Genomic DNA, 27,708 nt, shown 5'->3' with positions numbered 1-27,708 from the left:
CAGTTGGGTCATGAAATGTCTGCATGAAAACCAGCCAGCTCAGAGAGCACCAAGGACCCCCTGAAAACTTTCCAAGCTGCCTGGCTCCAATCCAGTTGTGAAGCTCCCGAGCCTTCTGTCCAACAGGATATCAAAACTACTTTTATGAAGACAACAAGAGCTCTTTGTACTTACTCTTTCAAAAATAATCTAATTTGCACTGATCGCCAGGACATTTGTTTCAACACTTTATCACTTGCACTATTGACTGTTTCTCATTTGTATTACCTTCCTGTTCTCTTTCACAACGCACAACTCTTTGTGCTTTCTGGATGGATATAATCAGATTTGTTGCATTGCAATACAATCACTCTGCTCCTATTTCTCTCTAATTTCCCGGTATCTTTCTTAAATCCGTTTATGCTCCCATCATCCATCTGCTATAGAGTTCAACTACAAATGTAATCCTGCTTCAAATATTTGGAAGAAAGAGGAATCTTATAGTCCTACTCACATAGGTTTCCCTTATAGACTCCCATTGTACCTTTGTTACCCACTTGAGTAAAATAAGGCAGATAAAAAAACCACATTATATATCAAAATATTAGTCTAGGGGTTAAGGTATGGGTTAGAAACCATAAGGTGGTGAATTTTAGTCCTGTTTTAGGCATGAAAGTTGTCTGGGTGACTGAAAGTCAGCCATTTATACAATAATACAATAGCAGAGTTGGAAGGGACCTTGGAGGTCTTCTAGTCCAACCCCCTGCCTAGGCAGGAAACCCTATACCGTTTCAGACAAACAGCTATCCAACATCTTCTTAAAGACTTCCAGTGTTGGGGCATTCACAACCTCTGGAGGCAACTTCTGTTCCACTGATTAATTGTTCTAACTCTCAGGAAATTTCTCCTCAGTTCTAAGTTGCTTCTCTCCTTGATTAGTTTCCACCCATTGCTTCTTATTTTTTTGAACCATTTGAACCATATACCATAAACAAACAGCAAAGATAATGATAAATGGAGAATTGACGGACTCCATTGAAATAAAGAAAGGTATACAAGACAGGATTTCCCATTATCACCCTTACTCTTTGTCTTAACATTAGAAGTATTAAATAGAAAGATCAGAGAAGAAAAAGAAATAAAAGGAATGAAAATCAAAAAAGAAGAATGTAAACTACAAGCATTCGCAGATGACTTGGTTTTTATTCTCGAGGACCCACTTGAAACGGCACCTAAATTGATTGGGAGAATAGAGGAATATGGGAATGTAGCTGGTTTGAAAATAAATTAAGACAAAATGAAAACTTTGACAAAGAATATAACACTGAGACAAAAAGAAGAATTGGCTGAAGCATTGGAGATCCAAGTTACAAACAAGGTTAAATATTTAGGGATATATTTCACTGCAAGATGTAGTACTCTTAAAGAGAATAACTATTATAAACTTAAGCAACAGATTGCGTCTCATTTAATGAAATGGGGAAATTTACAACTATCAATGATGGGGAGAATTTCTACAATCAAAATGAACATTTTACCTAGAATTTTATATCTGTTCCAGACAATTCTAATTAAACTAGGGAATTTTTTTTTGATGAATTAAACAAAATAGTATTGAAGTTCATTTGGCAGGGGGGGGGGGGGAAGCAAGAATAAAATTAAAGATGCTAGATCAAGAGGAGGCATGGGCCTACCCAATTGGGAATTATATCACCAGGCAACTAGTTTGATGTGGGTTAAGGAGTGGATAACACTAAGGAATTCTAGATTATTGACTCTAGAAGGTCATGACTTATTTTTGGGATGGGATGCTTTTTTATAATATAAAGGTACTAAAACACAGGGTTATTTCAGAAGACATTATTTAAGGGAAGCGTTGTTATTGAATTGGGAGAAGATTAAAAAACAATATTACTTTAAAAATACCAGTGTGGCTATCAACTATTGAAGCTTTTTCATATCAAATAATATACAAGAAGGAACAAACGGTTAGATATGGTGAAATTTTGAATGCAGAGGGTAAACTCAAATCTATGCAAGAGCTGAAACAGGAAGGAATAGAAATGAATTGGTTTTCATATGTGCAAATACAATCTAGATATGATAAAGATGATAAAAAAAACTGAGTTAGATGAAATTTTGACAGGTACTGATGGAAAAGTAATTTTAAAACTCTATGGATATTTACTAGAGGTTAAGTTAAACGAAGAACAAGTTAAAGAACCTATGACAGCTTGGGGGAAATTTTTTGGACATGGGATTGAACTAGAGAAATGGGAAAAATTGTGGTCCCAAAATTATAAAATGACAATGTCAACAGCTTATAAGGAAAACTTGTATAAGATGTTTTACAGGTGGCACCTATCCCCAACGAGAATAGCAAGAATGTCCAAAAACAAATCGGAAAAATGTTGGAAATGTCATCAGACACCGGGATACAATACAATACAATACAATAGTAGAGTTGGAAGGGACCTTGGAGGTCTTCTAGTCCAACCCCCTGCCTAGGCAGGAAACCCTATACCGTTTCAGACAAATAGCTATCCAACATCTTCTTAAAGACTTCCAGTGTTGGGGCATTCACAACTTCTGGAGGCAACTTCTGTTCCACTGATTAATTCTTCTCACTGTCAGGAAATTTCTCCTCAGTTCTAAGTTGCTTCTCTCCTTGATTAGTTTCCACCCATTGCTTCTTGTTCAACCCTCAGGTGCTTTGGATCATACTACCACATGTGGTGGACTTGCACAGAAGCTAAAAGATATTGGACTAAAATCCACACGTGGTTGGAAAAAATGACACAGAAATGCATAGACTTTAAACCAGAGACTCTTTTATTGGGTATTATATCAGATATTTACAATAAAGACTTGAAATATTTGATCGTAAATATTTTAACGGCAACCAGAGTTGTATTTGCAAAAAATTGGAAAAATGAGAAAATACCAACACAGGAGGAAATTATTCAAAAAACAATGGAATGTGCTGAAATGAGTAAATTGACATTTGAAATCAGAGAACAAGAGGATGAACAATTTTATAAGATTTGGGACTTGTTTTATCAATGGATATAATTACCATAATCTTAAATTGTAACAATATAATGTGACAGGAGATATTATAAAGACATATTACTTTTATATAGATTTTATAGATCTATAACAAAGTAATGGAATATTGGTATATATATGAATTGAATATTTAGAATATCTTGTTTAAAGTGAAGAAATAATAATTGTAGTTGATTATATGAGATACAATGATAAAGATGTATTTATATACATTTGATAGTTTTTTTATGATTTTACATATAATTGAAAGTAATGAGACCCACCTATTCCAAGTAGCTGGCCTGGCTCAACCATAGTCTGATCATATCGCTCCTGACGGGTTTTTTATTTTTGTAATTTATTTAATTTATTTAGGGGATTTTTAATATTGTGTTTTTAATTGTTTCCATCTATTTGTCCACCTCCTCTTTGTATACGTCTATATTATATGTATGTTTTGTCCATATTTGTATTTTTATGTGTTTTATTGTAGGCCGCCCCGAGTCCTTCGGGACGGGGTGCGGCTAAGAAATAAATATTATTATTATTATTATTATTATTATTATTATTATTATTATTATTATTATTATTATTATTATTATTATTATTATTATTATTATATACAAATATGTTGGTGAATCCTTTTTTTATATATACTGCAAAAAATATTAAAATAAGATAGAGGATACCATAAAGATGTTACTATTTAATAGATTTACAATGATGTGACAGATAGTTAGCATATATATGAATTTAATCCTTAGAATACATGTTCAAAAGGAAGAAATTATAAGAGTAAATTAAATATATGATTTACAATGATAATCAATGTACTAACGTATATTGGGCTGATAACTACCGATTCTATATGCAATTGAAAACGGTGACACACAAATGTTTGTGACCAAAGGACATGCTAAATCGATATCTAACTGATGATATTTTTAATGTATATTTTTGTTTGTTTTAAAATAAAATAAAAACTTTATAAAAGAAAGAAAGAAAGAAAGAAAGAAAGAAAGAAAGAAAGTCAGCTGGCTGTTTTGACCGAGGCTTCCCAAGAGCCTGAAGCAACTCCTGGTGCCAACAAAAAACCCTTTTTATTAATTTCCTGTGAATTCCTCCCATTCACATCAAGCAAAGTCTTTCAAGGGAAGATTTACAGTCACAGACCTTATCTGGTTTGGAGAGCTGCCAGGCCAATCTCTGCAAAAATTTTCAAGGAGTCTCAGAGAGTCACAAACTGTCTCCTGCAAACTCCCCTCCTCTTTCGCTCCTCTTTTATTCCCTCTGGGAGGGGCCATTCATCGTCCACCTGTCGACATTTACTGATTTCTCATACATACTTGACAAACTAAATAAAATATACTAAAACATTGCCAAGGCTGGGGGATTCTGGGAGTTAAAATCCAGAAATCATCAACTTGGTGTTGAGAATTCTTAGTTTAGCCTCCCACCGTACTAAATTTAATCTAGCCCAGCATGCATTTTTTTCTCAAACTAGAAAGAAATGGGAATTTCTGAGCCATAGAACCATTTTACTGCTGGAAACGTTGCCAGATTCTTCTGCAGGATTTCTGTGTGGTCTCCACTCCACCTGCCTGTTTTTCCTTAGGCACCCCAATCCCTGAATTAATTAATTCTTTCTTTCTTTCTTTCTTTCTTTCTTTCTTTCTTTCTTTCTTTCTTTCTTTCTTTCTTTCTCTTTCTCTCTCTCTCTCTCTCTCTCTCTCTCTCTCTCTCTCTCTCTCTTTCTTTCTTTCTTTCTTTCTTTCCAAAAAACAGACAGGAAATTATGCACTGGGTCGCTTGGAAATCCTCAGAGTTTATTAAGTAAAGGTGTTTTTTAAGGTAAAAGTAAAGCCCCTCTCACATATGTGCTAGTCATTCCCTGCTTTAGGGGGCGGTGCTCAACTCCGTTTCTAAGCCGAAGAGCCAGCGCTGTCCGAAAATGTCTCCGTGGTCATGTGGCCGGCATGACTCAATGCCGAAGGTTCACGGAACGCTGTTACCTTCCCACCAAAGGTGGTCCCTATTTTTCTACTTGCGTGCTTTCAAACGGCTAGGTTGGCAGAAGCTGGGACAAGTAATGGGAGCTCACTCTATTACACGGCGCTAAGGATTCGAACTGTGGAACTGCCAACCTTTCTGATCGACAAGTTCAGCGTCTTAGCCACTGAGCCATCGCGTTCCTAAAGATGTCCTTTCGTTAACCCCAAAGAGCGGAAGATTTGATTTCATAAATAATTGCAAAATGGGTGTCCTGAGACAAACTAAAATAAAGTAAATAAACCCCAGAAGATTATGGTTTCATAAGAGTGCCAACACAGATCTCATCCACAGAAATGAATTTTGATAATGCTTCTGCATCACTAACTTTAGAGTGACTTTATTTATTTATGAACTGCGCGGTGTTGCATTAAATGCAAAGGGATGCTTTCCATTCATGTGTTTATTCATTTACCTGTTTGACTCTCACCTTTATTATTGTTTTTACAAATAACTCAAGGTGGCAAACATACCTAATGGTCCTTCCTCCTCCTATTTTCTCCACAACAACTATCCAGTAAGGTAGGTGGGACCTGTGGGAGAGGAGCTGTTCTAAAGTCACCTAGATAGTTTTCAAGTCTAAGTGGAACTAGAACTCACTGTCACCTGGTGATTGGCCCAAAGTCACCGAGATGGCTTTCATGCCTAAAGCAGGACTAGAACTCACTATCTCCCAGTGATTAGCTCAAAGTCACCCAACGAGCTTTCATTCCTTAGGCAGGACTAGAACTCATCATCTCCTGGTGATTGGCCCAAAGTCACCCAGATGGCTTTCATGCCTAAAGCAAAACTAGAACTCACTATCTCCCAGTGATTAGCTCCCCCAACAAGCTTTAGGCAGGACTAGAACTCTCTTTCTCCTGGTGATTGATCCAAAGTCACCCAGATAGTTTTCAATCTTTAGGTAGGACTAGAACTCACTGGATTCAGGTGATTGGCTCAAGCTTACATAGTTGACTTTCATGCTTAAAGTGGCCCCACACATACAGCCCCCCGTACATGCGCGGCAGAGACCAGGGGTGAAATTCAGCAGGCGTGCACACATGCGCAGCAAAGCTGAACTGGGGCAACAGCTTGCATGCCCATAGAGAGGTGCTACGTGCCATAGGTTCACCATCATGGTTCTAGAATCATGGGGCTTCAGAGATCATCCAGTCCAATCCTATAGTGCAGGAATGTGGGCCTACAACATCCTTTGTAGATAGCCTTCAAGCTTTGGTTTCACCCTTCCAGCAGATAAACACAGCCAATTTCATGATTGAATCTTGCCATCAGCAAAACCTTCCCAATCAAGGTTTTAATCTTTCTCATGTCAACCTGTTGTCTTTTGCCTGGGCTTCTGGGACGACACCAAACTTCATCTACGTAACAGGCCTTCAAACCATTGAAGACAACTTTCCTATTTCCTGCTTGTTGTCTTCTCCAGGTTAAAGATGAGAGGTGGTATTCAGCCGGTTCTGACCGGTTCTGGAGAACTGGTAGCGGAAATTTTGAGTAATTGGGAGAACCGGCAAATAGGCTGGCCCCGCCCCTTCTGCCTCCCAGGCTCCCAGTTGATCCTGAAGAGGAGAACGGAGCTGGAAAGCAGGTTGGTGGGGTGGGAAGGGAATGCGGATTTTGCAGTATCCTTCCCCTGCCACGCCCACAGAGCCACGCCCACAGAGCCGGCAGTAAAAAAAAATTGAATCTCACCAGTGTTAAAGATACTCAATATTTCAAACTCCTCCTCCTATAAGTTTCTGCTGAAAGCCCTTAACATCTTGACTGCTCTCCTCTAGACAGGGTCTCACTTTTCCATGTCCTTGAAAGTGACCTTCTGCCATTCTTCATGGTCAGCAGCCAAGACAGCCTTCTAGTAGAGCAAGAGGCTAAAAGGATGAGGCATACACCACACGATATAATATTCACGCAGTTCCCCACTATGGCAAATGCCCTGGTTGGGTCAAATACAGGTAAGGATGGCGGCCGGCTGGGCCCTCCGGAGCAATGTACTGGAATGGTACCTGGTGCTCCCAGCAGGCACCGGTATGCCCGTACTGGGCCATACCAGCTGTAACCCACCACTGACCGAGCGTACAAACCAAAACATGTGTGCATATGCATGCATAAACATGCAGGAGCACCAGAAACCTGAAGAATGGCTGGCTGGCGAGCATGTGCCTGGTTTTGGGGCATTTTCAGGCTGTTTTTCAGCTGTTTTCACCCCCAAAAAACTGCTTGAAAACAGCCTAAAAACAGTCTGGTCATTTTTGGCCTGTTTTCTGGGACTGGCGAATACCAGCTGAAAACCATGTGCACCAGAAACGAGAAGAGCAGCTGGCGATGCTGCTAATACCCACAGAGAGGGCTCTGTATGCTCCCTCTGACCCGCGTCCCATTGGTTTACCATCCTGGGTGTAGGGTCTCCTGCTTGACCAGGGGGCTGGACTAGAAGGCCTCCAAGGTCCCTTCCAGCTCTGTTATTCTGTTCAGATAGTGGTGGGTCCTGCTCCATTGCTGGATGTCCTTCCATTGACATTATTGAAACGTCTCCAGGAATAGTCTGGTTCTCTTAAGGGGCCACAGCAGATCCTACCCCAAGAGATCCCTCTGTAGAAACCCCAGGCTGAGCTTCAGCAATCTTTGGAGCGTAATTGTGTGAAGAAGGCATGCTCTTCCCCATCGCACGTTCTGCTCTTTGTGCCAAGGAGCCCGGTTCCATGTTCCGGACTGACCCTTCCTCCCCAAGCAAAGTGACCATCTCAGGTATCTCGCCAGCCACTTAATCCAACTGACCCAGAAACAGCCGCCAGAAACTGCCACGTCGTCGTGATGGAAGCGATCTGCTGGTGATCTCCTGTCAAGATCCTCCATCTCCTTTTCCCCTCCCCGGGCTAACTTTTGGCAAGAGGGCTCCTATTCTCGGTTGTCCTCAGCTGCTACTCTGACGGACAGCTACAGGACCAGCCCTCCCTTCTGCAGTTCTTCCCAAAAATAAAAATATCTCCAGCTAGATACCTTCCACCCTCCGGTCTCATTCCCACTAGGGAACTTCAGCCGTCCAGCAGCTCCTCTTCGGACCTTCGTGCAGGATGTCCATGGCTCCCTAAACTTCAGCTTGAAAGCCTGCTCCCCTCTATACCCCAACTCTGCCCATCCATCCACCACCTGATTCCTTAGGTTGCAACTTTCTCAAGGTCAGTGAACATGGGGATTGTTGGTGCAATACATGCTTTATTGGGAACAGTTTGCTGGCCAGGGAGGGCTTAAATGGGCAGCCCCCCCCCCTGAGAATTTTAAGGAGGGGGGGTTGCTGAAAGTAGTGAGCAGGTTGCAATTTATAGCAAAGGGAGAAAGAACAGAATAACAGAGTTGGGAGAGACTTTAGAGGTCTTCTAGTCCAACCTCCTGCTCAGGTATACAATTTCAGATAAACATTGTACAATTCTTTTTTCTAAAAACAACAACAACCTCTTTTTTAAAAACTCCAGGTTTTTTATTTTAAAAATGGTTCCTTTTTAAACAATTAAAACCCTCTAGGTTGTTAAAGCAGAGGTATGTTCTGCATTTGTTGTGTGATGCTGAAGAGACCCAGCAATGCAGCAAAAATCCTGATGCAATGCACCGTCCGAGAGAGAAGTACAAGAAAGAACTTTTGCCAAAAAATATTTTTGGCGTGTTTCTTTCCTTGCGGAGAAATTTCTCCGGCCGGTGTCTCTGCAAGAATCAAGCTGGAAAGAAACACCACCCATTTTTTTTGCTATCACGTTGTCGCACCACAGCAGGCTGAAGATAAGGCGGTTGTGAAGCTATAATAAGACACGTAGGCTGCGCTTGTTGCCTTACGAAGTTTGCGTCTTCATGGCTCATTTGGACTGAAAACAGTTAACCTTCTGCAAAAGGAAGAAGGGAATTGAATGGAGGGGTTGGGGGAAATCACACACACACACACAAACAAACAAACAAACAAACACACACACACACACACTGAAGAACAAAGAGACAATTCTTTCCTTTGGGCTGCTCTTCAAAGGCCCCTATTTATTAGTCCAGGAGTGGAAACCAAAGCACTCAGATACAAAAACGGGGACAAGCAATTATTTCAAAGCGTTTCTGGCAGCTTTGGGCTTGAAATCCTCTCTCGGAGGTCCAGAATAATTTTGGAGGCATTTCTGGGGTGGGAATGTGGCGGGGGGTTAAGTGAGGTATTTCAGGGAGCAGGATTTCAAAGATCCTGAGTTAGTCTAGTCTAGTCTCGTCCTGAGGCATGGAAGCTGACTGGGTGACTTTGGGCCAATTGCCAGGAGACAGGGAATTCTAGTCCCACTTTAGGTATGGAAGATGGCTGTGTGACTTTGGACCAATAAGGAGTGTTAGTCTCACCTTAGGCATCAGAGAGTTGGGTGCTTTGCCCCAACCTCCAGGGTCTCATCTGGGACTAGAAGAGATTATTTCTAGCTCAGGATTCAACCGGGGATCCATGGTGCTCTCTGACCTTGGTTTTTCTTAGCAGATGTTTTATTACCCAACTAGATAACCTCATCACTGCTAGAAGGGAATGGGGCTTAGTCTTAGTTTTTGTGTAAGCTGATAGTAAACAACAGCCTAATCAAAGAACCCACCAGGACTGACAGGGCAAACCATTAGTACATGAAGAGACGAAACCCCTCTCCCTTCTAGCACTGATGATGTTACCTAGTTGGGTTGGGAAACATCTGTGAGAAAACCACCAAGCTCACAGAGCACCCAGGACAGTCTTCCTCCTCCTCCTTTCTGGCACTGATGACGTTACCTAGTTTGTCTGCAAGAAAACAACCAAGTTCAAACAGCACCAAGGTACCCCAGGGCAATGGTGCCATTTCCTTCCTTGGATGTTTTCACGCACCAAATGGAGTCATCTAATTTCAAATTGAATTGGCCTTCTGCACTGAGCAGGGGAGTGGTTTAGATGTCCTCGAGGGTCCCCTCTGATTCCAGAATTCAGTGATTCAATTACCATCTTTTTCTTTCTTCAGTTTCTCACCTCTTCTCCCTCCCTCCCTCTCTCTCTCTCACCCTCCTTCCCCCCCCTCTCTCCTTCCCTCTCCCCCCTCTTCCTTTCTCCCTCCTTCTCCCTCCCACTCCCCCCCTCCGCTCCCTTTCTCCCTCCCTTCCCCTCCCCCTCTCTCCTCCCCCCTCCCTCTGCCTTTCTCTCCCTCTCTCCCTCCCTCTCTCCCCTCCCCTCCCTCTCTCTTTCTCTCCCTTCCCCTCCCTTTCTCTCCCTCGCTCTCTCCATGTCTCCCTTTCTCCCTCCCCCTCTCTCCTCCCTCCCCCTCCCTTTCCCTCCCTCCTTCCCTCTCTCCCACCTCCTCTTCCCTTTCTCTCCCTCACTCCCCCTCCTCCTCCCTTTCTCCCTCCCTCCCTCTCCCTCCCCCTCTCCCACCCTCTCTCTCCCCCCTCCTTCCCTCCCTCTTCTTCCCTCCCTCTCCCTCCCTCCCTCTCCCTCCCTCTCTCCTTCACAGGAAGACCCTCGGCATTGGTCCTTCAAGTGCTTCTGTCCAAGATGGGGATTAAGGCGGCATTGCCCACCTATGAGTTGGGCCTTTATGCCCTGATCGTGTCCTGTGCCATCGCTTACAGTGGGATGGAGATCTTTGAGAGCTCCCAAGGTAATCCTTGCAAAATCATTCATGGGTTGGGGGAGGAATTTGCATTGGGCCCCTGAATCAACTCTCTTTCCAATCTAATGCCTTATTATTCATTTATTCATGCATTCTTTCACTTACCCAGTTACTTGGCTATTTGTTTGTTTGTTTATTCTGCCTGCATAATTTTTACAAGTAACTCAAGGTTGCAAATGTATCCAACACGCTCTCCTCTTTCTATTTTATCCACAACAACCACCCTGCGAGGTGGGCTGGCCTGAGGGAGGGGAATTGGCCCAAAGTCAGTCACCCCATCTAAGACGGGACTGGAACTCGTGGTGACCCTTCTTCTCTTATTCTTTCTCTCTCCCCTTTTTTTCTTTTTTCAGACAGCATGAATCGGAAGGCCTTCCGAGAAAACATAAAACCAGGATGGCATTATTTTGGCAGGAAAATGGTAAGTGCAGGAGTTCAGGTAGGACGATGAGGATGAGAATTGTTTATTTTCCTTCCTTCCTTCCTTCCTTCCTTCCTTCCTTCTCTTGATCTTGATCCCTCTTTCCTTTCCCCTTGTTCTTTATTCTTTTTTCCTCTTCCTTCCTTCCTTCCCCCTCTTTCCCCCCTCCTTCCTTTCCTTCTCTTGATCCCTCCCTCCTTTTCTTTTGTATTTTATTCTTCCTCCTCCATCCCTCTTTTCTTTCCTTCCTTCCTCTCTCCCTCCTCCTTTCTTCCTCTCTCCCTCCTTCTCCCCAATGCATCCGTCTCTCCTTCCCTCCTTCTCTTCTCCCTCCTTCTTCCCTCTTTTCCTTCCTTCCTCCCTCTCTCCCCAATGCATCCTCTACCTTCCTCTTTCCTCCCTCCCTCTTTTCCTTCCTCCCTTCCTCCCCCTCCTTCCATCCTCCCTCCCTCCCTCTCCCCAATGCATCCTCTACCTTCCTCTTTCCTCCCTCCCTCTTTTCCTTCCTCCCTTCCTCCCCCTCCTTCCATCCTCCCTCCCTCCCTCTCCCCAATGCATCCTCTACCTTCCTCTTTCCTCCCTCCCTCTTTTCCTTCCTCCCTTCCTCCCCCTCCTTCCATCCTCCCTCCCTCCCTCTCCCCAATGCATCCCTCTCTTCCTCCCTCTTTCCTCCTTCCTTCTTTCCTCCCTCCCTCCTTCTCTCCTTCCTCCTCCCTCCCTCTTTTCCTTCCTTCCTCCTCCCTCCCTCTTTTCCTTCCTTCCTCCTCCCTCCCTCTCTCCCCAATGCGTCCCTCCCTCCTTTCTTCCTCCCTCCCTCCTTCCTTCTTTCCTCCCTCCCTCCTTCTCTCCTTCCTCCTCCTTCCCTCTTTTCCTTCCTTCCTCCTTCCCTCCATCATTTCTCCCTCCCTCCCTCCTCCCTCCCTTCCTCCCTCTCTCCCCAATGCGTCCCTCCCTCCCTCCTTCCTTCTTTCCTCCCTCCCTCCTTCTCTCCTTCCTCCTCCTTCCCTCTTTTCCTTCCTTCCTCCTTCCCTCCATCATTTCTCCCTCCCTCCCTCCTCCCTCCCTTCCTCCCTCTCTCCCCAATGCGTCCCTCTCTTCCTCCCTCTTTCCTCCTTCCTTCTTTCCTCCCTCCCTCCTTCTCTCCTTCCTCCTCCCTCCCTCTTTTCCTTCCTTCCTCCTTCCCTCCATCATTTCTTCCTCCCTCCCTCCTCCCTTCCTTCCTCTCTCCCCAATGCGTCCCTCCCTCCCTCCTTCCTCCCTCCCTCCCTCCTTCCTTCTTTCCTCCCTCCCTCCTTCTCTCCTTCCTTCTCCCTCCCTCTTTTTATTTAAAGTTCAAACAGCCCCAGAGAACCTCTGGATTTGCTCCGTAAAGAAAGCCCATGGTGCACCAGCCAGTCACTCAAACTAACAGTGGCAACTACGTGTCCAGGGAGACCAGCTATCTCTGCTTCTCTTTTCCAGGATTTGGCCGACTTTGAGTGGGCCATGTGGTTCGGATCCTTCAGGAACTTCATCCTCTTCGCTCTCTCGGGCCACGTCCTCTTTGCAAAGTTTTGCTCCCTGATAGCCTCTCAGGTAGGTCCATGCTCCACCCCTGGCCTTCCCACAGTGCCTGCCACCTGGTGGTTATTCTTGGAACTACACAACATTCACAACCAACATGAGGGATTCCATTACTGGCAGTCCTCGACTTAAGGACCTTAACTGAGCCCAACATTTATCTTGCTAAACGAGACGTTCAGTGAATTTTGACCTGTTTCACCACCTTTCCTGCTAATGTTGCTGAGTAAAAGTCACTGCAGTTGTTAAGTTAGCAAAAAGTGGACCTGTCTTCCCCATTGTCAGAAGGTCACAAAATCACGTGTTCCCGGGACTCCGCAACCGTCATAAATATGAGTCCATTGCCAAGCATCTAAATTTTGATTACGTGACCACAGGGACGCTGCAACTGTCATAAGTCACTTTTTTCAGTGTCGTTGTGACTTCAAACAATGACATGGAATGGAATGGATGAGGAAGGGAAAGGAGAGGAGAGAATATACTGAATATTGAATAGAACAAAATAGAATAAAACAAAATGAATAGAATTAGAATTAGAGTAGAGTAGAGTAGAATATAGGAATAAGAATGGAATGGAATGGAATAGAATAGAATAGAATAGAATAGAATAGAATAGAATAGAATGGAATGGAATTAATGGAGTGGAATGGAATGGAATGGATTAATGGAATGGAATGGAATTAATGGAATAGAATAGAATTAGTGGAGTGGAATGGAATGGAATGGAGCAGAATGGAATGGAATAGAATAGAATTAATGAAATGGAATGGAATGGAATAGAATGGAATTAATGGAATGGAATTAATGGGATAGAATAGAATTAATGGAGTGGAATGGAATGGAATGGAGCAAAATGGAATGGAATAGAATAGAATTAATGGAATGGAATGGAATAGAATAGAGTAGAATAGAATTAATGGAGTGGAGTGGAATGGAATAGAATAGAATAGAATTAATGGAGTGGAATGGAATAGAATAGAATAGAATTAATGGAATGGAATGGAATGGAATAGAATAGAATAGAATAGAATTAACGGAGTGGAATGGAATGGAGCGGAATGGAATGGAATAGAATGGAATGGAATGGAATGGAATAGAATAGAATAGAATAGAATAGAATAGAATAGAATTAATGGAGTGGAATGGAATAGAATGGAATGGAAAAGAATAGAATAGAATAGAATAGAATAGAATAGAATAGAATAGAATAGAATAGAATAGAATAGAATAGAATTAATGGAATGGAATAGAAGAGAAGAGAAGAGGACAGGACAGGACAGGACAGAACAGAACAGAACAGAACAATAGAATAAAGTAGAGTAGAGTAGAACAGAACAGATAACTTTATTTGGCCAAGTGTGGTTAGACACACAAGGAATTTGTATACACTATACCCATGATGGTGAACCTATGGCGTGCCTGCCTGAAGTGGCACGCAGAGTCAAGTCGCCTGGCACACCCGTTCCTCTTCTGGGTGTCTGTCTGTCATGCATGCACACACGATGATTAGCTGACCTTTGTGCAGCTGCCGAACAAGGTTTGCCATCATTGCACTGTACAAACTAATATATATTTTGCATTGTTCAGGCTTCCAGGCTGTCTTTTTTTGGAAGGAACTTTACGATGCAGGACTGGAAGTGATGGGAGGAGAGTTTTAAAATGGTGGTGGTGGTGGGAACAGAAGTATGGTACTCCTTGACTTATGACAACAAATCAGAACAAACTTTCTTTGCCAAACAAGGCAGTTGTTACATGACCCATGTGGTTTCCCCCATTTGACTGTGTTTGTGGGAAGCGAACTGGAAGCATCACAAATGTTGATCACATGACCCCCTAGGATGCTGCAACCGTTGTAAATATAGGTAATCCTTGACTTACGACCACAACTGAGCCCAAGATTTTTGTTGCTAAGTGGGACTTGTTTTGTCTCATGTTCCTACGTTTCTTCCCACAGTTGCTAAGCGAATCACTGCAGTTGTTAAGTTAGTGACATGGTTGTTAAATGAATCTGGCTTCCCCACTGACTTTGCTTGTCAGAAGGACATAAAAGGGGGTCACGTGACCCTGGGACAAGGGCAACCGTCGTAAACATGAGTCAGTGGCCAAGTGTTTGAATTCCAATCATGTGACCATGAAGATATTGCAACAGTCGCAAGTGTGAAAAAAATGCTCCTGCCACTTTTTTCACTGCCACTGTAACTTGAATGGTCACTAGATGCAGAGGTGGAATTCAGCCGGTTCTGACAGGTTCTGGAGAACCAGTAGCAGAAACTTTGAGTAGTTGGGAGAACCGGCAAACAGGCTGGCCCCGCCCCTGTTGCCTCCCAGCTGATGTTCTTTTGTTGCCCTGAACAGGAGAACGGAGCTGGAAAGCAGGATAGTGGGATGGGGAGGGAATGGGGATTTTGCAGTAACCTTCTCCTGCCACGCCCACCAAGCCACACCCACAGAACTGGTAGTAAAACTTTTAAAATCCTACCACTGACTAGATCAGTGATGTCGAACCTTTTTGGAAAGAGAGTGTGCGCACACATGCGCGGCACCAAGTGCCAAAAAGAGAACACTTTGTGTGTGCTCATCCGTACCATGACCAGGGAGAGGAGCTGCCCAGGGGCCATGCGCAAGCTGGGAAATGAACTTCCAGTTTTTGACATGTGCATGCACACCAATCAGGAAGTCTTCCGGTTACTGCCATGCAGCTGCACATGCTGATCACTCATACTCACGCCGGAAAACGGAGGAGCACCTCTTCCAGTTTCTGGCATTGCCATGCACACAAAGGCCAGCTGATCATCCCATGCGCATATGTGCCAGAAACCTGGAAGAGGAACGGATAACGCCACGTGTGCCAGACGATATGGCTTCGTCATAGGTTTGCCATAGGTTCGCCATCAGGGACTAAATGAACTCTTGTAAGTTGAGGACTTCCTGTACATGCCAGTTGCCAAGCATGTAAATTTTGATCATGTGACTGATAGGCTGTTGCGGGTGGTCGTATGTGCAAGGAGGACTGTACATAATTTCACTTTTTCCAATGCTGTTGTCATGTGAAGCAGTTGCTAAATGGGCAGTCGTAAGTCGAGGGCTACCTGTAGTGCAAGACCTTCCATGGATTTCCATGAAGGGGAAACCTGGTTCAGGCGCAGAGCGTCTGGCTAGAGAGGAGAATTCAGGAGACCAGGTGGACCAATGGTCTCTTCGTTCATTTCCTCGCAGCACAGGTCGGTCATGTACATGATTTACGGCATCCTGACTGTGCTGGGAACCATGGGAAGCAGCTACCTGATGGTCATCCTCTCCCATTGCTTGGTGCTCTACACCGTGGGCCTGGCTAAACAGAAATGGCTGTGTTTCATCGCCGGCCTCTGCAGCCTGGCATCGTTCAAGTTCGAACCCTTCAACTCCTGGCAGGTGAGTTTTGTCTTCCTGGTGTTGTTCCCGGCTTGCTACAAACTTGGTTAATACAGTTAAGAAAGAAATATTTCCATAGAAGCGGATATATGTAGCTCAGGAATGAACGGGGGTTGGGGGTCCTTGGTGTTCTTGGACCTTCATAGTTTTCTTGAAGATGTTTAATTGTCCAACTAGGTAATGTCATCAGTATTATTGTTGTGTGGAATTTGCCCCCAGTTTATATACAGGAGCCTGCCTGCCCTCCAATGTGGATGGGATGTGGCTTTCTCCTTAGTAATTCCTTGACTAGAGTACTGCTTTCTGCTTGTTTGTCTGGGATTAATCCACGTTTATCTGGGTTTCTCTTTCTGTAGAGTCTTTGGTGCTCTCTGAGCTTGGGTCTGTGCAGGCAGATGCTTCATTACTAAACCTGGTAACGTTGTCTTTGCTAGAAGGGAGTTGGGTCTGCAGAGAGGAGGAGGAGGAGGAGGAGGAGGAGGAGGAGGAGGAGGAGGAGGAGGAGGAGGAGGAGGAGGAGGAGGAGGAGGAGGAGGAGGAGGAGGAGGAGAATTGTAGGGAGATTGGTGCTGCCTGAGCTTGACGGTTTTCTTGCAGACGTTTCATGAATCAACTAGGGAACAATATCAATGCTAGAAGGAGTAGGGATTTACAGGGTTGTGAGTTGTGATGCTAATGCTCCCTATTTGGGTAATAAACTATTTGCAATCAATCATGCATCCTGCAACCACCACTACCGGTTTGCCTAAACCAGAGAGAACCAGCTAAATACTACCTCTGGATAACACCGAGGACTTCACAGAAAAAAATCCAGATAAGCATGGATTAACCCCAGACAAACAATCAAGCAGAAAACAACACCCTAATCACGAAACTACCAATGGAAATACAAATCCTGTACACTCACCAATACTGCCAGGGCAAGCAACTGTAAAAAAAAAAAGAGAGAGAGAGAGAAAACCCCACACTTTCTCACACTGATGATGTAACCTAGCTGGGTCATGAAATGTCTGCAACAAATCAAGCTTAGGGGGCAGCAAGGACTCTACAGCTACATCTTCATTGTACTGATGGAACTATGAAAAATCCATTAAAGAGCAGTAGACTTAGCAGACAATTTATCCCCTACAAGGATGGAATGATTGAATGAAGGGTTGAATGAAAAGTATTGCCTCTTATTCCAGGGCTTGAGATATAAATTGGGACATTTTAATACACTAGATAGGAAAATAATCCTTAAAATGACCTGCCATGGACCCTCCCACTCTCCAGTTCTCTGTGGATTCTTTAGAATTTCATTCATCCATTAACTCCAAGAACAATCTCTAGAAACATCTGGCTTAGTTGTACTGGTCTGAGGGGGAATCCCAGACTTCAGAAACAACTGGAGGGATGTGATTGCTTGAGGATCAAGGAGAAATTGGGTGGGAAGGGAGGGGAGGGGAGGGAAGGAAGAAGGAGAAGAAGGAAAGGGAAGGAAGGGAAGGAGGAAGGAAGGAAGGCGAAGGGAGGGATGAGAAAGGGAGAGAGGGAGGGGGAAAGGGTGGGAGGGAGGTAAGATAGATGGATAGAAGGAAGGAAGGAAGGAAGAGGAAGGAAGGAAGGAAAAGGTAGGAGAATAACTTCAGGTATATGGTTTGGCTCAGTTTGGGGTTGTTGTTGTTTTTTGCAAAGTTCTCTTTTCTTTCGTCCATGTGTGATAACTTTTCTTTGGTCCAGAATGGCTTTGTCCCAGGAACCTTTGATCTCCAAGATATTCTCTTTTATGGGGGCACGGGATTCAGTATCATGCGCTGCATGAGTTTTGCCCTGGAGAACTGTGAGAGGAAAGAGGGAAATTATTCCATCTTCGCCCTGCTGAAATACAATTTCTACCTCCCTTTCTTCTTCTTCGGACCCATCATGACTTTTGACCAATTTCATGTCCAGGTAAGCATGACCCACCATGCCATTCTTTAGCCAATCAAGAAACAGAAGGAAAGGAGGAGGTGGACGCAATGTGTAAGTTACTAATGGTGAACCTTTTGATGTCAAAAATTTAGAAAGAGTCTAGTTAGACTTTCCTGCTACATCACCCCAAACATGGTTTGACAAGTGTGTCCTAGATTCACTATTATGTGTGTAGGCCCTGACCATTTCTGCTTGGTGAGCTGTAAATCTGACCAATGAATACACGGAATACCACGCCATTGTAAAGGAAGGTAGACAGGAAGTAAGGAAGTAAGGGAGTGAGGGAGGAAAATGCTAATGTGAATCCTTTCCCTCCCTCCCTCTTTCTTCACTCCCTCCCTCCCTCCCGTCCATCTATCTTCCCTCCTTCCCAATACCTTTCAATACATTTCAATACAATACAATGCAGAGTTGGAAGGGACCTAGGAGGTCTTCTAGTCCAACCCCCCTGCCTAGGCAGGAAATCCTACACCACTTCAGACAAATGGCTATCCAACATCTTCTTAAAGACTTCCAGTGTTGGGACATTCACAACTTCTGGAGGCAAACTGTTCCACTGATTAATTGTTCTCACTGTCAGGAAGTTTCTCCTCAGTTCTAGGTTGCTTCTCTCCTAGATTAGTTTCCACCCATTGCTTCTTGTTCTACCCTCAGGTGCCTTGGAGAATAGTTGCACTCCCTCTTCTTTGTGGCAACCCCTTTCCATCTATCCTTCCTTCCTTCCTTCCTTCCTTCCTTCCTTCCTTCCTTCCTTCCATCCATCCATCCATCCATGTCCCCTCCCAACTTTCCCTCCCTCTCTTGTTTCCTTCTTCCTTTCCATCATCGTTTTCTCCTCCCTCCCTTTTCCCATTCTGCATTCTACACAGCCAGATGTTTTGGGAACTGCTTTTATTTCCTTTGTCCTCGGTAACAGGTACACAACAGCCAGCTGCAGCGTAAAGATCGCGAGATGTGGCACATCATCGTCCATGCTGTTGTCCATCTCATGGCCATTGTCGCTGTGGATATTTTCTTCCACTTCTTCTACATCCTGACCATTCCTTCAGACCTGAAGTTTGTGAACCGTCTCTCTGACTGGGCACTGGGTAAATATAGTATTAATTTTTTAATTATACTGTTTAATTGTATAATATGTGCTTTTTATTTATTGTACGCCGCCCCGAGTCCCTTCGTGGAGAGGGAGCGGCTAACAAATCTAATAAATTCAAATTCAATAGTATGCACACTGGTTTGAGAATTCTGGGAGTTGAAGTCCACATGTCTTTAAAAGGGTGGGGAACACTGGATGGAGCTAGTTAAAAATTGTATTGGAAATTTGATTGAAACCACACTACCCTGTCATTTGCCTTCTGTGAATGAAAAGATGCAATGTTCATTATATCTATGGAAGTTTAAAATTCTTCCCATTTTTCCAGTGCTTCAGAAGCTCCTTTGCCCTATGTTTCCTGACTTTGACGCTGAATAATTGTTGGTTGTTGACATAATTAAATCTTTGGCTGAGAAACATGGGCTTCAATTCTATGTAGAACAAATGCCCCTCTAAAATTACATTCAACTGATAGCTAGTCTGCCTTATCTGCCTGACATGAGTGTGGAAACATCTCCTGATCTTCTGATGATAGATTGTCCCATTAATGGTTTGGAGAAAACTCAAGCATTCCCACCACCTCAACACATCCAGGGCTAACTTCTGATTCTCTTGGACTGAATGGCAAACTCCAGTGAATACTACCCATGACGTACCAAATTTTGACCACAAAAATCTAGATGACCAATAATTGGCAATAAAATCATTACAGATAGTCCCCAATTTACAATAGTTTGTTTAGTGACTATTTGAAGTTACAACAGTACTGAAAAAAGTGACATGACCATTTTTCACACTTAGGACCATTGTAGTATACCTGTGGTCATGTGATCAAAATTCAGATGCTTGGCAACTGACTCGTATTTATGATGGTTGCAGTGTCCCGGTGTGTGTGTGTGTGTGTGTGTGTGTGTGTGTGTGTGTGTGTGTGTGTGTGAGAGAGAGAGAGAGAGAGAGAGACGTGATCCCCTTTTGCAACCTTCAGACAAGCAAAGTCGATGGGGAAGCCAGATTCACTTAACAACCATGTTACTTACTTAATCACTGCAGTGATTCAGTTAACAACTATGGCAAGAAAGGTCATAAAATGAGGCAAATTCACTTAACAACTGTCTTGCTTAGCAACAAAAATTTTGGGCTCAATTCTGGTTGTAAGTCGAGGACTTCCTGTACAACCTAGGCCTGACAGCATTGTAGAAAGTTAGCACCCATTCCTCTCCTAGAAGAATGAAATATTTTAAGTAATATGAAAAAGGCAGACTATTATATTTCCCTGAATGAGAGATGGAGAAACATGGGGGTTTTTTTGAGGCAGGGAGTAGACTCACTCTTAACAGCTCCCCCTTTCTTAATAGCTCTCAGCAGATTAAGAGATAAAGAGATAGATAGCTTTATTCATAAGCAAAATCCCTGCAGTCAGTTCTGAACAAAGGTAGGATTAGCCCTCAGCCACAATAGGAATTCCCCAACAAGTCCCTTCATTGCACTAGCAGACCAAACTTCAACCAAACTTAGCTCAGACAAACTCCTAGAATTTTTACGTGGCTCCATGGGAGTCTGACAACAACCAATAGAATACATGTTCTTGCACAGGAACAGGAAGCTCAAGTGCAAAGCTCAAGAGGTGGTATAAAAACCCCACACTCTCAACTCCATGTGGTCAGCTACCCAGAATGACAGATGCTTTGTGGCTCTGCTTCATCATTAAACCTTCTTTCCAATCAGCCTCCAGGATCCATTTTGTCTCTGGTGCTTCTTTTCCTGGCTTGGAACTGAACCCAGTGGATATTTCCACCCACAGCATAGAGAGTCAGGGAGAGTCTCTTGAATCAAACGTTCAGAAACTGGCCAGAGAGATAGATATATTTAGAAGACACCTAGGTTGGTTTTCCCCTTCAGATACTTCTCAACTTACAGCCCTCATTTAGCAACTGTTCAAATTTATGATGGCAGTGTAAAAAGTTCCTTGGGACCAGTCCTCGCACTTATGACCGTTGCAGCATCCCGGCAGTCATGAGATCAACATTTGCGAGCTTGCAACAGTTGCTGTGTCCCATGATCACCATTTGCGATCTTCCCAGCTGGCTTTCGACTAGCCAAGTCAACGGGAAGAACCAGACTTGCTTAATGACTGTGATGATTCACACAATGACTCTGGCAAAAACTCCTTTGATGTCTGCCTCACTTGGTGGTGGGTGTTCCAGTCCCAATTGTCATAAGTCAAGGACTTAGTTCAGAGGAGGGTTGATACCAGGGACGTGCGGTCAGGGGAGGCAGGGGAAGCAGAGCCTCACCTCTCATCATGAAATAATATATATAATAATAATATATATTTCCTCCCATCTCTTTTACACGGCTCCCACTAAGCTCCGGTAAGGAGAAGAGCCTTTGGGGAATGAAGAGGAAGAGGAAGGAGGAGGAGGAGGAGGTGCGCGCGTGGGGCGGTGCCAGCTGGGCAACCGGCGGAGGCAGGAGGGTTCTGGGAAGCGCCAATAACCTTCCTGCTTCCGCTGTACTTTGTGCGCTCCTCGTGACTGCAATAGACGTCCAGATGTGGCAGGGGCTGTTGGGCTGGAAGCCCAAACCCTATTAGCCACAAAAGCCGCTTCTGGACGTATATTGCAGTCGCGAGGAGTGCACGAAGTCTAGCAGAGGCAGGAAGGTTCTCATCATTCCCCAGTCCCTTTTGTGGCTTTGTCAGTCGGGGAGCGCCAACAACATTTCTGCCTCTGCTGGACTTCATCTTGATGACGTCACCGCAGCTGCGGGGCGCGGATGGATGGAGGTAGCCAGAGTGACGCCGAGGCAGTCTGGCGGGCGAGCGACCGAGGATCAGGCTGCCTGATCCTCCATTGCTCGCTCGCTCTTTCGTCCGCCTGGACCGCCTCAGCGCCGCTCTGGAGGTCCGGCCACGCCCAGCAGCTGCAGTGACGTCAACAAGACGAAGTGGCTTGGAGGCGAAGTGCTTTTCAGTGCTTTTCTGTGCATCTGGTGTTTAGGTAGATAGACGGATCCTAAACGCCAGACGCACAGAAAAGCACTGAAAAGCAGCTGCTGTTGGGGATCGCGGAGCGCGAGCTGGCGGAGCACGCTAAGGAAGGCGGGGAATGGGATCACGTGTGCTGGAGGCTGAGGCAGCCTCAGCCTCCAGCACACGTGGTCCCATTCCCCGCCTTCCTGATGACGTCACCAGCCTCACCAGCCATAAACCTCACTGCACGTCACTGGTTGGTACCAGTTCGGGTGAAATTGGTAGTGGATATTGAGACTGGGTTACTGAATCGGTAGGGACAGCAGGCTGGCCACGCCCCCGAACTGGTTCCCCAGTCACACATGCTGTTGCCGGCATGTTTTTTAGTCGTTTTATAATGTTCTGCACATGTGCAGGACAATTCATAGGCAATTGCACATGTGCAAGCATTGCTTGGTGGGCACACGCACGAAGCAAGCCAGCAGTAATGACAGCAGCCACCCTCCCTGACTTAGTCTAGTCTTCCTGTGGAGTCTTATTTCCTAGTCTGGTCTACTACGTAGGGCTGATAGATGGCTGAACTGCACATTACACTTCCCAGAATCACAGGCTTAGTGGCAGTAACTGTGAGAAGGGATCTTGGAGTCCTAGTGGACAACCATTTCAATAGGAGCCAGCCGTGTGCAGAAGCTGCCAAAAAAGCCAACACAGTTCTAGGCTGCATCAACAGAGGGATAGAATCAAGATCACGTGAAGGGTTAATACCACTTTACAATCCCTTGGTAAGGCCACACTTGGAATACGACATTCAGTTTTGATCACCACGATGTAGAAAAGATGTGGAGAGTCTAGAAAGAGTGCAGAGAAGAGCAAGAAAGAGGATTAGGGGACTGGAGGCTAAAACATATGAAGAACGGTTGCAGGAACTGGGTATGTCTAGTTTAATGAAAAGAAGGACTAGGGGAGACATGATAGCAGTCTTCCAATATCTCAGGGGCTGCCACAAAGAAGAGGGAGTCAAGCTATTCTCCAAGGCACCTGCAGGCCAGACAAGGAATAGTGGATGGAAGCTGACCAAGGAGAGATTCAATTTAGAAATAAAGAGAAATTTTCTGACAGTGAGAGCAATCAACCCATGGAACAGAAGTTGCCTTCAGAAGTTGTAGCAGCTCCATGTACTGGCCTCTGTCAGAAATGGTATAGGGTCTGCTGGGCGGGGTTGGTGTGGGGGGTTGGACTAGATGCCCTACAAGGTCCCTCCCAACTCTGTTAATCTGTTAAGAAAAATCTCACTCTTCTTCTGTCCTTCTCTTTCTCCTCCTCCCCTTCTGCTCCGCAGCTGGCCTGGCCTACTCCAACTTGGTGTACGATTGGGTGAAGGCTGCCGTGATGTTTGGGGTCATCAACACCATAGCCAGGTTGGATCACCTGGATCCACCAAAGCCCCCCAAGTGCATCACGATGCTCTATGTCTTTGCAGAAACGTGAGTTGCTGCAGATCGCGGTGTGAGCAAAGATTCCCTTCCTGGCTGGCCTGCAGGAAGGGAGGGCCCCACCAGGGAGAATTGCTGGGGTAGCAACGGAGAGGCAGCATACAACTTTTGGGACCAAATACAAGACAGGCTGGTACAACGTTTTGCCCCCCCCCCTATTGATTGAGTTATCTAGCCCCCCCAAAAGTAAAAATCTACTTCTTCTGACTGCCGGCTGCCTGCAATTTGGCAGTTCGATTATCACCAGGCCCAAGGTTGGCTCAGCCTTCCAGCCTTCCAAGGTTGGTAAAATGAGGGCCCAGATTGTTGGGGAGATCATATGCTGACTGCGTAACTGCTTAGAGAGGGTTGTAAAGCACTATTAAGTGGTATATAAGTCTAAGTGCTATTGGGAAGGAAGGAAGGAAGGAAGGAAGGAAGGAAGGAAGGAAGGAAGGAAGGAAGGAAGGAAGGAAGAAAGGGGGAGGGAAGAAGGGAGGGAGGGAGAGGGAAGGAAGAAAGGAATGAAGGAAGGAGGGAGGGAAGAAGGGAGGGAGGGAAGGAAGGAAGGGAGGGAGAGGGAAGGAAGAAAAGAAGGAGAAAGGAAGGAAGGAAGAAGGGAGGGAGGGAGAGTGGGAGAGTGGGAGGGAGGGAGGAAAGGAAGGAAGGAAGGAAGAATTCAATCCTGACCGGCTCCAGGTTGACTCAGCCTTCCATCCTTCCAAGGTGGGTAAAATGAGGACCCAGATTGTTGGGGGCAAATATGCTGATTCTGCATTGTGGTGTAGAAGTCTAAGGGTTTATATACCTGTTTAGGGGGAAAAAAACCAAATGATGAATAGGTATAGATGATTTGGTACCTGGCTCAAAAGTAGTAATTGGGAAACCGGCCACATAGATGGGTGAATTTATGTCACACAATAAGGACAATTAATAAACTAAGATTTTTTAAAATTGTTTGCATCTGTTTCCAGGCACTTTGACAGAGGGATTAACGATTGGCTGTGCAAGTAAGTAGCTTTGGGTTGCAATTCATATTTGGTGCTTCACAAATACGGGACCACAAATGTTGTGGTCCCGCAACAAGCATGGGATGGATCCTTCACTGACAGGAGAACAGACCCACCAGCCAGTCTCCTGAACCTCACCTGTTGTGTTGATTTCCAGATACGTCTACGATTACATTGGGAAGGATCACGACAACATCTTCAAGGAGCTCATGGCCACCATCTCCACGTTTCTCATCACCACCCTCTGGCTGGGGCCTTGCGAAATTGTCTACATATGGTCCGTTTGCAACTGCTTCGGCCTCAATTTTGAGTTGTGGGTGCAACAGTTCTTCCAGCTGAGGCTGTTTGCAGAGAAAGAGGTACGGAGCAAATCCTTCGCACGTAGTGTTTACTTTGCAGGATCTTCCAAACCAGAAGTCAACTATTACAAGAAATGTCCATGCTAGCTGCCAGAATTGTGACCTCTTCTTTCCCAATATTTTCAAGAAGCTAATTATTTTAGACCATGGTGTAGAGAAGGTGTCAGCAATCTTAAACACTCAAAGAGCCACAAAGGTCCTAACCAAAAGTCCCGGTTCAATTCTGGAGCTGACCGGAAGTCCTGTTTCCCCATCATAGAGTCTCCTCCTAGCGCAGCATTATTTATTTATTTATTTTTCAGGATTTATAGACTGCCCCCTCTCCCCAAAGGGACTCGGGGCAGTGTACAGGGATCTCATTAAAACAGATACAAAAGATAAATATCCTATACCCTTAAGCATCCTTTTTCCTCTACCTGTTCTAACCATAAGCCCTACCAATTGTGGAGGCAACCGGCAAAAGGGAGCCACAGCAGAGGGATGGAAGAGCCACACGTGGCTCCAGAGCCACAGGTGGCAAAACCCCTGATGTAGATAGCTACTCATGAACAAATGGGCCCTGGCTTCTAGATATCCATGTTCCTGTTTCATAGATATTCTAGTGAGTTACATTTACAGGTAGTTCTCCACTTACAACTTGCATTTGATGACTGTTCAGTTACACAGCACAAAAAAAGTGACTTATGACTGTTTATCACAATTTGGATGGTTGCAGCATTCCCACGATCATGGGATCAAAATTTAGTTGCTTGGCAACTGGTCGGTATTTATGGCAATTGCAGCGTCCTGAGGTCATGTGATCATTTTTTGGTGACCTTCTGATAAGTATAGTCAATGAGGAAGCCAGATTCACTTAACATCCATGGCAAGAAAAGTTATAAAACCGGACAAAACTCACTTAACATCTGTCTCGTTTGCCAACGGAAATGTTGGGGTCAATTGTGGTTGTAAGTCTAGGAGGATCTATATTTTGAGTGGGTCTTATTTCCACATGCTGCACACCAGCACTAAATTTGGGCAGGAAAACGAGGTAAGAAATATTTGCGTCCTCCTTGTCTCACTGATGTCCCTTCGACTTGGCAGGCCAATATGTCTGAGGCAACTTCTCGGAGAATCAGAAGCATCTTTGGGGCAGCTAATTTCTGGGCAATTGTTTTCTACAACATCCTTGCCCTGAATAGTCTGGAGTTTGCCCTTCTTTTTGCCAAGAGGATCTTCCTAACTGGTACAGTAGTCTTTTTTTGGCTCGGAAGTGCTAATGTAATCAGTTTCGCTATCTCTTGTGTCAATTTCTCTATCTGTTTAGTCAATTTCACTTTCTATCTATCAATTGCACTTTTCAGCTGTCAATTTCACTGTCCGCCTATCAATTTCACTCTTCAGCTATCAGTTTCACGCTCTGTCAATTTCACTCCCCACCTGTCAATTTCCCTCCCTACCTGTCAATTTCACTCTCCAGCTGCCAATTTCACTCTCCAGCTGCCAATTTCAGTCTCTACCTGTCAATTTGACACTGATGAAATTGACATGTGACATCTAGGAATGACTAGGGGCCTGCATCTTAAGGCTAGGCCAACTTTTTGAGGACATCTCTATGTTCAGAGCGGAAAAGGACTCATCTCCTGATCCAGGAGAAGAGGGTCTGCTAAACTTCTGATTAACTGCCGCACATCTCCTGAAGTTTCCTCAGAAGTTTGGGGATGCGGTTTTTTATTCGAAACATCCCTTCTCTCATTGAACCCGAGCTCCCTTTCAAACTTCCCAGTGGAAATTCTTGCAAATGGGGTTTGATCTTCTCCAGTGTGGTATGAATAACATTCGTCTTACGTCCAGCTTAGTGTTGTTCAAGAATTATGACAACTCAGCCCAACTAACTCCATGTTGATGGTCTCCTCCCTTTCTCTCCCTCTGTCCCTTTTTTCCCCTTCCCCCCTCTTCCTCCCTCCCTCCGTCCCTCGCATGCATGCACGCTCTATCCGTCTATCTCTCTCCTTCCCTCCCTCCCTCTCCCCTTCCTTTCTCCTTCTCCCCCTCCCTCCCTCTTTCCCTTTCTCTCTCCCCTTCTCTCCCTCCCTCCGTTCTCACTCCTCCTCCCTCTTTTCCTTTCTTTCTCCCCTTCTCTCCCTCCTTCCATTCTCACTCCTCCTCCCTCTTTTCCTTTCTGCCTTTGTCTTCCTCCCTCCCCCTCTCCCTCCACTCTCTTTTGTCTCCTCCCTCTCTCCTCCCCTTCTCTCCCTCCTTCCTTTCTCTCCCTCTTTCTCCCTTCATCCTCCTCTTCCCAACTTCGTCTCTTCTTCTCCCCCCCTTTCCTTCTTTTTCTCTCCCTGCTTCTCTCCCTCCCTCTCCTTGTTTCCCTTCTCTCTCCCCCCACCTCTCTCCCTCCCTCCTTCTCTCCCTCCCTCTCCCTCTCCCACTTTCTCTCTCCCTCTCTCTCTCTCTCTTTCCCTTCCTTCCCTCGACCTCTTTGTCCCTCTTTCTCTCCCATTTCAGGTTTTCCTCTTAGCACCTTCTCCATCTGGTTCATCACATACTGCGGTGTGCAACTGATCAAAGAAAGGGAGCGGATCCTGGCTATCAGAGAGGAGGAGAAAGACAAGGAAAAGGCAGAATAATGGAGGAAGGCAAAACCACAGATGCAACTCCAGGGCATCTGAGCTTTGTTTAACCCGGGTGCCTCAAAGCTGCAGAAGAGCCACGAAGCTCTCCTGCATTGCTCAGTTTTCCAAAATAAAGAATTTATTTATGCAAA

The 27,708-nt window shown here is 44.9% G+C and overlaps 1 protein-coding gene across 1 annotated transcript; it reads left to right on the top strand.

Annotated features, from left to right (window-relative positions):
- Positions 1-8,102: 8,102 nt before the first annotated feature.
- Positions 8,103-27,708, top strand: HHATL (hedgehog acyltransferase like). Its single transcript, XM_081969914.1, has 12 exons — positions 8,103-8,252; positions 10,557-10,703; positions 11,069-11,136; positions 12,598-12,711; positions 15,913-16,107; positions 17,827-18,036; positions 18,974-19,145; positions 23,458-23,602; positions 24,565-24,600; positions 24,758-24,959; positions 26,043-26,184; positions 27,450-27,708. Exons 2-12 carry the CDS (start codon positions 10,598-10,600, stop codon positions 27,569-27,571), a joined length of 1,512 nt encoding a protein of 503 aa, XP_081826040.1. The 5' UTR covers positions 8,103-8,252; positions 10,557-10,597; the 3' UTR covers positions 27,572-27,708.

The sequence above is a fragment of the Natrix helvetica genome (assembly GCF_964273705.1).
Source record: "Natrix helvetica genome assembly, chromosome: Z".
Classification (NCBI taxonomy): domain Eukaryota; kingdom Metazoa; phylum Chordata; class Lepidosauria; order Squamata; family Natricidae; genus Natrix; species Natrix helvetica.
Note: the sequence above shows the minus strand (reverse complement) of the source record. Positions and strands in the feature narration are given on the sequence as shown.